This window comes from Anser brachyrhynchus, assembly GCF_964034855.1.
Source record: "Anser brachyrhynchus genome assembly, chromosome: 1".
Taxonomy (NCBI): domain Eukaryota; kingdom Metazoa; phylum Chordata; class Aves; order Anseriformes; family Anatidae; genus Anser; species Anser brachyrhynchus.
Genome location: NC_137694.1, coordinates 193,047,180 through 193,059,715, shown reverse-complemented (window position 1 = coordinate 193,059,715; position 12,536 = coordinate 193,047,180). Strand labels below are relative to the sequence as shown.

At 35.5% G+C, this 12,536-nt stretch overlaps 1 protein-coding gene across 2 annotated transcripts in view; it reads right to left on the bottom strand.

The window, feature by feature from the left end:
- XPO4 (exportin 4) overlaps positions 1–12,536 on the bottom strand; it is an 81,650-nt gene that overhangs the window by 12,403 nt on the left and 56,711 nt on the right. For both annotated transcript variants that reach the window (XM_080583687.1, XM_080583688.1), the window contains exons 11-19: positions 10,825–10,967; positions 10,567–10,712; positions 9,146–9,323; positions 7,460–7,619; positions 5,706–5,875; positions 4,595–4,769; positions 3,132–3,425; positions 2,017–2,197; positions 295–413 (exon numbers count right to left, since the gene is read on the bottom strand). In XM_080583687.1, coding sequence (XP_080439813.1) covers positions 295–413; positions 2,017–2,197; positions 3,132–3,425; positions 4,595–4,769; positions 5,706–5,875; positions 7,460–7,619; positions 9,146–9,323; positions 10,567–10,712; positions 10,825–10,967 — 1,566 coding nt within the window. The remainder of the gene's footprint in view (positions 1–294; positions 414–2,016; positions 2,198–3,131; positions 3,426–4,594; positions 4,770–5,705; positions 5,876–7,459; positions 7,620–9,145; positions 9,324–10,566; positions 10,713–10,824; positions 10,968–12,536) is intronic.

Genomic DNA, 12,536 nt, shown 5'->3' with positions numbered 1-12,536 from the left:
TGACACTATCACAAAAATGATTCCACAGGCCACATTTCAGGGTTGGCTAATTGTTAACCTGCACAGACTTGCTTTTAGAGGGAAAAAATATTTGTTTAGGCCTTCCAAACATGTGTTTCCACAGGTTAAAATACTTATTTTCTAATGGTATCTATAACTAGAGAAGCTATTTACTTTTTTAAAAGCCTAGAAAATCTAACTTGTGGAGGTGAAGCGCAATTTAGAGCCCATTTCTGGGAATTCATTACTATAAACCTTTCACATTCTAGCAGTTACATGTGAAAATATACTTACCTTCAGCAGATCCTGGGACATTAGAGGCAGAACTAGATTAACCCCATATAAGACAACATCTGCTGCCGATACAGATCTATTTGTGGCTTGCCCAGGCTCATGTCCTCTAAATACTTCATCTGTAGAAAAGAAAAAATATTTTGTAAAAGAAGAGGATCAAATATATTGAAGAAAGAGTCACATTTCTTTATTAAAGACATTTTTAATGATAGGACTATCACACTCTTCCCAAACGAAAACACGAGGCACTGTATTAAAATAGAAACTTAGTGAGTAGAGACTGCCACATCACTCTATATTTATATTCATTAGGACTAAGCATTTCATAATCACATGTACCAGATGGCATACTAACCAGAACACTTGAGATACTTTGAGAGCTCCCTTCCATTACAGAATGGAAGGAAGCTCTCTTACACTTGTTTCTAGTGATATCTGCTTCATGCTTGCAGAAATAGACAGTGAGCAAAATATTCTAGCATTTCTCTACTTTCTGTACATTTCTATATAGTATACATTGTAATATATACTTATGTGAATTTTATAAACACAAAGAAATAAATGGAGGAAGTTACTGAAGAAAACTCTGTAATTTAGAACTTGCCAAGTTTCTCCAGTTCCTGTTAAGACCTGTACTTCCCAGTGACTACCAACGACCTTACTTTTATAATTCTGGCATTAAGTTAATAATAGCGACCAGAGAAGTTTCAATACATTTGATATCTGGGTATTATGTTTAGGTAGTATTCACAGTCCTTAGTTTCATGGCATTTTTTTTACAGTATTTTGATGCTTCTAACAACCAATGTCTGATCTCAAAAAGAATGTGTAAGATGGCACTGAGATGTCCACTTGATGGACAAAGTCTAATTTTGGTTCTGCATTTTTGTGTTGTACATACAGAACAGAAAAACGAGACAGATGCACTGAATTTCAGAGTACAAGGTTCCCTCTCCTTCAAAACCTTAGTGCCTTAGAACAGCAGTGAAAAAGATCAAAACCATGTAGGCAGATTCAGTTTGCTGCTGAGCAAGTCTTCTGTGCAAACAGTATAGGGCATGGTAAGAAATAAATTGTGCAAATGTGTTTTAACTTATTCAAAAGCAATGCAACACAGCTAAAAGCTAGAGGTGGCTGATAAAATTGCATTAGTCCTGAATATGAAGTGGCAAAGACACAGAAGAAAGCAACAGGCTGGGAAAAAAAATAAAAATAAAATAAAAAACTAACCCATTCCTACATACTATAACACATATTCTGTGAATGAAGAATACAGAAAACCCTCAAACTTGACACATTTTCACTTGACAATTTTCACGAGCTCAGCATTTTGCAAAGTTAGGATCTTGTACTACAAAGACAACCCATCTGCTCTTGCAGTAATTTGCTAATCTGACTTCTCTGTAGTTTCTGCTACTACGTGTTCAGACTTGTAGCATTCATTTTTTAAGTTGTTGTTGTCAATATGCCCTATTTATTTTACAAGAGCAGTAGTTATTTCTGAATACTGGAAGATGTGCCGTACTGTGAAAAGTTCTTCCTTTGCTACTTGCACAATAAATAATTTTCATATCCTGAGCAAACCTGAACTCGAGTTTCCAATTTACCTGAATTGAACTCATGCCCTATGACGGCTGTTGTGTGTTGTGTTTTTTTGTTTTTTTTTTTTTTTAACTGTTTAGAATACAAATTATGGCTCAGCAATTACCAATTCCTCCATACCTGTATCACTGAAATCTATGAATTCTTTTGATAGAAGATTAGTGAGAAGCTCCATAATAAGGAGGAGATCCTGGTACTGATCTTCTTCTGCTGTAACATCTATCCGTTGCCGACCTAGATTATTCTTGGAATACACCTGGAGCAGAGTTAGGCAGGCCTCATACAAGTTCATGGCTTTGGCCTAGAAAACAGCATTAGATAACAAGAAAATTTTATATGTTAAAAGTGACACCCTTTGCTTTAAGATGGTGCTACATGGTTGATGATACCTGAAGGTTTTAATTTCAGTTATAATATGGATTTTCATAACAACCACACACAGAATCATCAAGGAAACAGCTATCTTAAATACTGAGAACACTTACTGCCATATATTTACACGCTACTGACAAACATTATAACATTACTTTTATCAGTTCCTCAATCTTAACAAAAAAGAGTGACTTGGGCCAGGCTGACACATCTCACCAGTCTCGCAAACCAGATTAAAATTATCAACAAGATCCCTAAGGGACTCACTTCTGCTATCAAAATTTGGAGCCATAATACTCTGTGCATACCCATATTGAAGTAGGCTTCTCCTAGATGCAAAAGCCATCGCTTCTGGATGCAAGAGCAAAATTAGCCAACAGTGCAAAAATGTAAGCAGCCTGCATCAACTCATTTTACCCGATAATTTCTTGGTAACCACTATGCACTGTTTAGAACCAAAGCAGCATCTCTACAGTATGCATTTGTCATATGAAACAGTACTGCAACTCTGCTACAAAAGCGTTCAGAGAAGTTTGGTACGGTTAAGTAAGCATTCAACACGGTCTGTACTCTTGCCACCCCTGCATGTTAAGACTGGTGATGAATTACGGTCAAGTTTATTGCTAAGAGAACAGTCTAGACGTCCTGCTTTTAATCTTTGGGAGTGTATCTTTTTAAACAAAGGAATTCCTCTAGCAGATGCGACCATAGAGCATTTCTTTCTATATAGACAGAATAGTGACATAAGCATACAGGGTTTCTTTCCGTATAGAATACAAAAATCACTCTGCTATTTTGTACAATGCATGCGCGCACACACACACACACTCACTTCTCCTCCTTCCCCTCTTGGTTGTATTTACCTCTCCAAGATAGCAAATTTGTTTATGTGCAACTTCAACAAAGACTTCTATTATGAGATTAACAGTCTCTGGTGTGTTTTTGTATACTTCCATTAATCCAATGCAATTATTAAGGAAGTCCATTAGGAAATTAAAGAGAATTGCTACATTATCAATCTGGGTAGCCTCAGCAATGCCACAGAGTGCTTCCAACGTAGCAGTGATTTCCTGTTTCACTTCCTCCTCTTGGCAGATCTGCTGAAAGTTTTCTTGGTTTATCACATTCAGGAATCGCTGCTGAAGTGGCTGAAGAACCTTAGTTTTTTTTTTAGAAAAGTCACATTAAAATAAGTATATTATTACAGGAATGAAATCTGAGGTTTAAGTAATTCAGCAAGCAGATGAGTTGTTTTTAGCACAGCAGTACAACAATCAATCAATTCTAGTTTGCAATGGCTCAATTATGTTATTTTTCTGTCACATTAACATAAACTGAAGTGCTAGTGATTAGTGATTCTCATTATCCACCATCACCTGCAGGTTGGTTGCAAAATGAGCACCTCCATAAATATTTAATATTATTTTGTAGTGTTTAAACAAATAACAAGGACTTTCTCTGAGTCACATTATTTGATTCTTTTCCAGATTCAGTATTAGCAACAAAAGGTCAGCAATGAAAGCATTAATTAAAAATCATGTTCGCAATTATCTTTCTCTTATTACAATTCTTGGTAGTACAATTTCTCTTATAATCAGCATATGTGACTACGTTTGTAAACTAACCCAATTTGAACCAATTTAGACATTTCCATAGAACAGTTAAATGTTTTTCCCCAATTACTTCCAGTGCCTTATCACCTTACCTTCAATCACTAACTTCATAACTTTCCTAATGAAAATAAGCTTCTCTCAGAAGGACAGTGCTTTTCAAACTTCAAAGCTAATGTGGTGCAGCTGAAGTGTGATCAGGAAGCATTAGAGCACCAACCTTTCCAGTATTAAATATCTGAGCACTAATGGAACCAGGGCACAGAAAAGCTGGTCGAGAAGCTTCATTATTTTTCACATTAGTCTTACTGTCATTATCGATAAGTGAATAAATGAATAATTCATAAACACCACGAAATTAAAATAGACGAAATGGCACAACTCTGATGAAAGCCCTTAACCTTCACAAAAGGTCTCTTCCAAGTGTACTGCTAGACTGGCTATTTCATGAATCCCCAAGTAATTTTGAGTTGTTTCTGTTTAGGTAGTAACGGTTTAGATATCAAGGACAACACCAATAAGCTGCCAAAAAATTATGGCCCTTCAAAGAAAATCGTTAAAAAAAATATTGGCATTAGATGTTCAAAATGTGAAGATTTTGTATATTATGTATGTGATGCCGAGTTTGCATCACCATAAAACTCCTTAAACTAACTTCAAACTTTGGTTTTATTACTTGCAAAAATTAGGGTAACAGAAGCATCAAAACAGCTTACCTCTGTCCAGTATTGTTGTTTTGTTTCTGTATCCATATGAGCAAAACCTCCTAAAACTAAAGCTTTCATTAGTGTTCTCTGCACAGAACTGGACAAATAGTGAAGGGGAGGGCTTCGCCTTGCAAATTGTTTAGCTAAATTCCACCAGTTTTCACATTGAATAACTAAGTTTGCCCTAGAAGGGGGAAAAATATTTTGATTAAAGAAAATACTCCAAAAATTGTATGAACAAAGTGCATCAGGCAGCTAGCAATTGTCAGAAGATTTTTATTTTTATTTTTTAATTTAATTCCTTTATTGTAAGGCTAAATTGCCTTTTGACTTTCATCTTATGTCTCAACCATAAAATTTCTGAAGTGTATACTCTGAAAGTAGCTCAATTCATATGGGAGAAAAGCAGGGAAGTACTTAGTTTTACACACAGACAGACAGACACATAGTTAATGGATATATTGAATGGATTAAAAGCTTAGTCTCATTATGTCATGATAAAATAAGCAGTTTATTCCAAAACTAGCTCCTGTGGTTTTTATTTATCTTTAAAAAAATTCTCCTCAAACATTTAACTCCTCAAACTTCAGTCTTTCAGACTGAATGCATGATTGCATGTCAATTCACAGAAGCAAAACATTCAAGAATTTTCTTCTTCACAGTTTGTAATACCAAAGAAATTTCTGAAATTTCTCTGAACCCACCAAACCCTATTTTTTTTTTCTTTAAAAGGTTTATTAAACATATTTTATACTGGCTTAGCCAGTATCTGAACTCAATCTGAAACAACTTGTTCAACAAAAACAAACAAACAAAAATCCTTGCAATAAGAGTGGAGACCAGGAGAATTTTCCTTTCTCACTGTTTGTGTGAGGCACAAAGGTAGGGGAAGGAGAGTGCACTGATAAATAATAATAAAGATTAGGTTAATGTTTTGTCAAATCTAGGTCTCACTCCTCACTTGGTCAGACAATTTTTTCCTCCGTTTATAGTACGTTACTAAAGTAATTTGACTTACAGAGACATGAATATAAAGTGCCCCATATCTGGATTACTTTGGCCAAAAAAATTTAAAGGAAGCAAAAGAAATTTTTTGACTTCCAGAGGTGTAGCAACTTACCGCTCTCTCCTTTCCACTAATGTTACTAGCAGTTGTACAGTATCATTTGCAAGGTCCTGCTCTGAACTCCACACTGCCAGGTTACTGATCACTTTTTCTAAAAGGTAACCCACAATCCACTGGGAACCCTCAGTATCAGCACCAAATGCTGTACTAAATGGCAGACTTATCTATAAGAAAAGCATTAAAATGAGTGAGTTTTACAGAAGGCAGAACCTCAAAGTGTATGGTAATCAGTCAGCAAATTCTTTTCAGGCTGTCACTTCTTCCCTACTTAAAATACACAAAAGTTACATAGACGAAGGCAAAGAATACCTGTAACAGAAAAATCTTTGCCAAATTTATCTTGCAATTTTAAGCACAACACCTAAAAGAAAGAAAAGTATCAACCTCATCACAATAGCAGGTTTAAGTATGTCTAGCTTTTAATGCCAAGGAAAGTTCAGAAGCTTTAAAAATTAAGAGAAAGATACCAAAAAATCATCTCCCAAAAGTGTTTCCATGAATTTATGATGAAATTCCTCAAAATAAAGTGATAAAAATAACTCAAAATAAGCCTAACTCTTGATCTAGTTTGAATCTTGTAAGAATTTATTTTCATCGCAGTCTTTTCTACATCTGCTTTCTGCATTATTCCTTCAATCTACACAGATTTTAGGGAAGATGTCACATTCTGGTCCTGGTACGTTAAAATATGCTTCCTTGAAATTGCCTGCTTGCCTATCTTCAGGAAAAAAAAAGTGTAAGAGTGAAATCCAAAAGCTTTGTAATATTTGTGCAGGGGCTTCCTGTCAGCACACCACCATTTCTGATTTTAAAATTCATAATATATACATGACTGAGTATAAGATTTAAAAAGAGGTGTTCAACCTCTTTTACATGCCAACACAAACTAAACGTGTACATTTCCTAGACACCCTGTTTCATGCTCTCCAATTCTTTCCCAGCTGATATCTTTGCTCTGCTACAAGTTGAATAATATAATTTAAATTCATTACAAGTCTTCAGTATCCCTAACTTTGTTAAGGGCTCCTGAAGCGTTAGTATTCTTAGTTGCTTCAGTAGTGAAAATAAGGGGAGGAGGCGGCGGCTTCCTTCTCAGAAGTTAGAGCCAACAGGACCTTTTCATGAGTGGCCTCCATTAGCTAGCTGGAGTATAGTTAGTTGTATAAGCAAAATCAGGATCAAGGTATAATCATGATTAGTGCTTTCCAAACACGATAAAATGTTGCCCTTTAGAAAGAACGCATCATAGAAATCATGATATATACAATGAGAACATATGAGAATAGGGAGAGGAGAGAAAGTAACATGATTTTAGCTTATATATACCACCTAGTGATGGTGTTAGATATCTAATTCAGAATTACGACCAGGTTACTCAATAAATCATTCATCAAGGGCAACCACTGTATTAAAGATGAACTGTAAGATCTGATGTAGTTTATAAAATTGCTGTGGTAGGTGAATTTCACCCGCTATACAACCTGAGAGAGCACTATGCTACTGTGATGCTACTAGCTAAAAAAATCACATTTATACCAAGATGTGCAAGAAGGGTCCCCTAACAACTTATATTTATAATGAAAAATAAAGGAAGAAAACACCTACTTTCAAACAATTTAAAAACTAACCCCAAATACAATATTAAAAATGCTTTATCACTGCACCTTAGGATAGCTACACTGATATCTGCATTCCAAGAATATTTTTGCTAATACTCACCAATTCATTCATAAAGGTTATATCCTTACCTGATCATACAGCTTTTCATCCACCAGGAGGTAAGTCTTTGCCCAACGCTTGAGGAACCATACAATATCTTTGCCCATCTGCGGGCTCAGAAGGTGCGTGAGATTTGCCCTTATTGCTCGAGATTCTACTTCTGACACTCTTAAAATAGCCGATAACAACCTGCAGATTTAAAACACAACAAGGATGTTGAGGGTGTTCTTTGGAAAAGTAGTGTGACTCTACGAAACACTTATTTTTTCATGAAATATGAGGAAGGAACAGGATAATGAAGTATTTCAACTCTAACGAAGTGGAGAGCAGTTAACTTGTTTCTTTAAATCCAAGGAGAGAGAGAAAATGGCAAATACCCTCCACAAAGTCAGAATATAAGGTGATCTTTGACTTCAAAAACACTGCAACAGAAGAATCCCGACAAGCATTCTGACGTTGTGGGAACGCAGACACATGTACCGCTACCTGTAATGTTTGAAAAGCTTTATGGAAAAACTGATTCTCCCTTTCCTGCATGAACCACCTCCTTCGTTACAAATTGTGGCCTAATCATGCAGCTTTTGCAGTATGATACAGCTACAGCAATGTCCAGTTTTTTCTTACTTTTTCATTACCACAGAGAAACAACATGATGTAGCAGACCACCAAGTGATTGCATTAATACACTCAGTCAAGAAAACTATATTTAATATTAGCTTTTACAGTACCTCAATTAAATTTGGTAAGAATTTGCTAGTCCTCAAGCAATTTATGAGCTGGTGGTGGTCTATTTCTGTTTTTAATCCCATCTGCACTAAGACATTGCAATCAGAAATTCTGGGTTTTGACCAGTTCCTGTAGCTGCCAGGCTTGTCATCAATGACCACTATTCAAACCTCTACATGTGTTAGCCCGTGAAGCACTTAACTGCCCATGAAGATCCATTTTTCTAGCCTTTTCCAGAGAACGGAAATCCCTTATGCTGTTCCTTAAATATGTTAATAATAATAATGTGTACATAAGGGGCAACAACTCTTCCCCCCACTGAAGACCAAAGCTGCTACTGCCAAGCTGAGGCAGTAAATCACGACATTATAGACAGAAAATTTTTGATAACATACTATAGGCTGTGTTGCTCTAAAAACAACTGTTTTTTTTTTTTTTTTTTTTTTTTTTTTTAAGTAATTTGAGTCGTTTTAAGGACTTTCTGTAACAAACAGATCAAAGACAGGCTTTCAGTAGTGATAAAGTATTTCTATTTATTTTAATAGGTAGATCATGTCCTCAATTACAACTATTAGGTCATCAAGCTAGTCATTTCTGCCATCCCATCTCAACTGAGTTTTATCTGTTTTGATGCCATACTTTTTCTTCCTTTCAGTCCTCCCCCTAGGTCAACTTGACTTGAAACATTATCTGTAATCTCTCTGCCTATCTCCATCCTAAAAAATATATATATATACACATATACATAAACATCACTTCATCTTTTCTGTCTTTTCTTTTATAGCATTGCCTTAACAGATCAGTTATAAAACCATTCTTACAAATTATTTGCCTTTACTTTAAGACTAGTTAAAAGAGACATTTCATTTCCAATGTTCAGTGTTTACATATGGCTTTTTTTTTTTTTTTCAATTCACAGAAGTCCATTCACATTCTCACTTTTTCTCTGAAAAAGTATTTGACATACTTAACACATGACGCATTCTTACCTAATTACAGAATCAGTTCTGTTGTACCCTGGGATGGAAGAGGCCTTTTCTCCTGGAGATCCCAGAATTTGAAGTGTTGTGTTGATGTCAACCTCAGCTGAATGTTTAATGGAGTATTCCATTACTTCTGGAGGTATTAGCGGAGTCTCTCCCTGAGTATCATTAGCCAAGAGGTAGCCTTACATTAAAAAAAGAAAGAATGATCACAACTTTCTACCCTATGTTAACTTAGAGCTTTTTGATTAGAGAGTCCATTGGATTAACTGCAGACATTACACCAGAATCAAATGTTTATACAACCCCTGACTAACACCGATTAAATATGTATAATTAACTTCAGAATATTTAAAGCCATTCTGTAAAAAAGAACCTAAAGCGACAGTAAACTAATGCTGAAAAATAAACCACCAAATTAAATAATAAAAGAGGGAGAAGAGCTTTGCTCTGTGTGAAAGAATAACAGCCAATTCAGGTACCTGAAAGAATATTCTACAACATTGTGGTCACTTTTTTCTCCTTCAGTTATGTGATAAAAATTGTTCAATTTTACAGCTTCCCTACTGAGTCCATCTCATCTGACACTTCTACTCTGCTAATATTTCAAATCTATAGAATCTTTCAGACACCAAACAAACGTGCTATAATAAAGTTTTCCTTGCATAGCAACAGCAGATCAGGTAAAGCAATGGTTTTCACAGTAAAATACTCTGGTGTCTAGATAATTAATATTAATTCCAGATTTAGTCATAGTTTTCAGTGTCTGATCTCATAATCATCTGAGCTACAAATATAAACTTCATCCTACAGCGATACAAAAATATTATAAACACATTTATGCCAACATCTGAGAGCAACTAAAACATCAGACATTCAAAAAGACCCCACAAAATATTTCATAAAGTATACATTTCTCCTAATAAAATACAGACACTGTCTTAGCTGATGTTACGCTTTGCAAACAGATGTAAGATAGTTCCACCTAAAAATCAAAAATAAAAATGTTCTAAACTCAAGTTCCCTGAAACACAGCAAAAAGCCAGGACATGGATCATCAGTCCTGAGAGATTCTGGAACTTACTCGATTCTTCGCACCACTGAGTAACACTGCTATCCTGATCTCATGTGTGTTCCCTTAAGTCATGTGAGCCCAGACAATATAACTGAAACCACGAACAGGCTAATTTCTTGAATAGATGGATCTCAGAAGTCTATGACAAAATTACTTGAGGGAATTTCCAAAGGACATACCTCATGAAAAGATTACATTAATCTTTTAAAGATAATTTTCATGTTACTGCAGACAGATGAAAGTGAGACAAAAACTTCGTAAGTAGTTTGCAATGCAAGCATTTTTCTTTCCTAAGATGTTCCAGGTGCAACAGCAATATCAGAATAAGTGCTATTTAACACTGTTCACCTACCTGTGACTAAAATAAGCCAATGAATATCCTCATACAGGTCATCAAGCACTTTATTGTCAATTGAGGCTGATGCTGGTGAGGCAAGTAACTGCTGCTGATGTCTTTGCAACTGACCATGGAGCCTTGTAACTCGGTCTTCTAATAAACTGTGGACAAAAAATAATTAAATAACTTCACTGGTTTTAAATTGTTTCAGCAAAGTCAAGCTCTTCCAATTTGGTGGATTTATTCATTTGCATTCATACTATTCTTCCATACCTTGTAAGAAGAGGTATACAGTGTTCTGCAGCAATTCTTCCCAGCATGCCTACGCTGGCCAACTGGTCACAGAACTGGTCTCTGTCGTCTTCCTGCAGTTCACTTATTTCTTCTTCTTCCCGAGAGGCCACACCATTGGCAGTCTGATGTTATTTCAACAAAATTAGAAGCAACCAGTTAATGTTACACTTGCTAAAACTTATCACCACCACACTTTTCTACGTAAATTTGGGTTTTCCTTCCAGGGTGTTTTGCACTGATACACAACAGGCTTGTGCCAAATTAGATACAGATGAGGTAAAAAGAGGAGTAAATATGACTTTATATTGTTTTGAAATCAGCATTTCACAAACTTATCAGCAAAATCAGCTCCTTGCATATTTGCTACCATTTCCAACAGTGCTCTCAAGTCAAAAGATTCACTGTTAGTGAAAAAAGTCAAATATAAGAGTTATGAAAATTGATACTCATTATAAGCACAGGCTGGAAAGCAGCAAACAGCTTCTTTATACCACATACATAAATCAGCTCTGGTAAGCATCCACTGCTAGAGGTACAAAATGATGTACTGAATGACTCTCATTCACATAGATGGTTTGCAAACCCAATGGTCAGGAGACTTCTAAAACACATTTGGATTTCAAATCATATATATAATCAGGCCAAGAACAATTTTAAACACTTTGCTTTGTCCTATTCATTAGTCAAAGATACTGTTCCCAGTTCTCTGAGATCTTAAAAATAAATTACAAGAGAGGTAGTATTCTTCACGATAAAGTGAATGTCACCTCTTTCAATAAAGATTTTCTATAACTTATTGTTTGAAAAAAACACACCTTTAAAAAGTAAATGCTACAACCTCAGAAAAAATAGAAGGCAAAATAAAAATATCTCAAGATGAGATTCCTCTCGCCTTGGCTATATTTTAAGACTACCTAGTAATCAGAGCTTATTTTCTTGAAGAGTTGATCCCTTATACGTAGAAATCACATATCAATGTTAGAAGTGTTTTCAAAAATCTCTTGACGAATGACAGAATTTACACAACTACCATTCAAATCCAAGTGACGGAGAAAGCTATCGTTACATATTGTTTCTACAAAGGCTCTGGAAAATTGAATCTAAACACATTTTCTTACCTAAAGTGCTTTTACCCCATCTTTTCTTTATCTAACCCAGCAAATCATTCTCCTTTGGCAACTTCAAAGTTGCAGCTGTTTACTGAAGAGTGAGTCTCTGCTCTCAAAGCAGAGACTGAAAGTTCCTGTTACTGCTTTGATATCGAACAAGAAGCATTCTAAAATGCCAGCTGTGGCTTTTAAAAGGTTACCCATGGGATAAATGACTTATCTCACAGAATGACATGAATTAACCTGTGTATACGAGCTATGTCAAGACCGCCTGATATGAATTCAAAGTTCTCTTGTGAAATATTCCTCTCTGTTTGGCATTGTTATTACCATCTGTTACATATCAAGATACTAGACATGGGTTTTATACAGGGCTTTTCAGAATGAGGTACCCTGGAGATCTTTGCATAGCATCAAATTTAAGAGATCAATTTTATATAGCTAACGAATCAAATCTATGCAGTAATTAATACATTCAGCATCTACATCCAAGTTTCAGCACCACAATCTATTTCAGTAAGATCCATACTCCTGGCAAAGAGACTAACGGGTTTTCTCTCTCAGAGGGCCAAGAGATAGCTG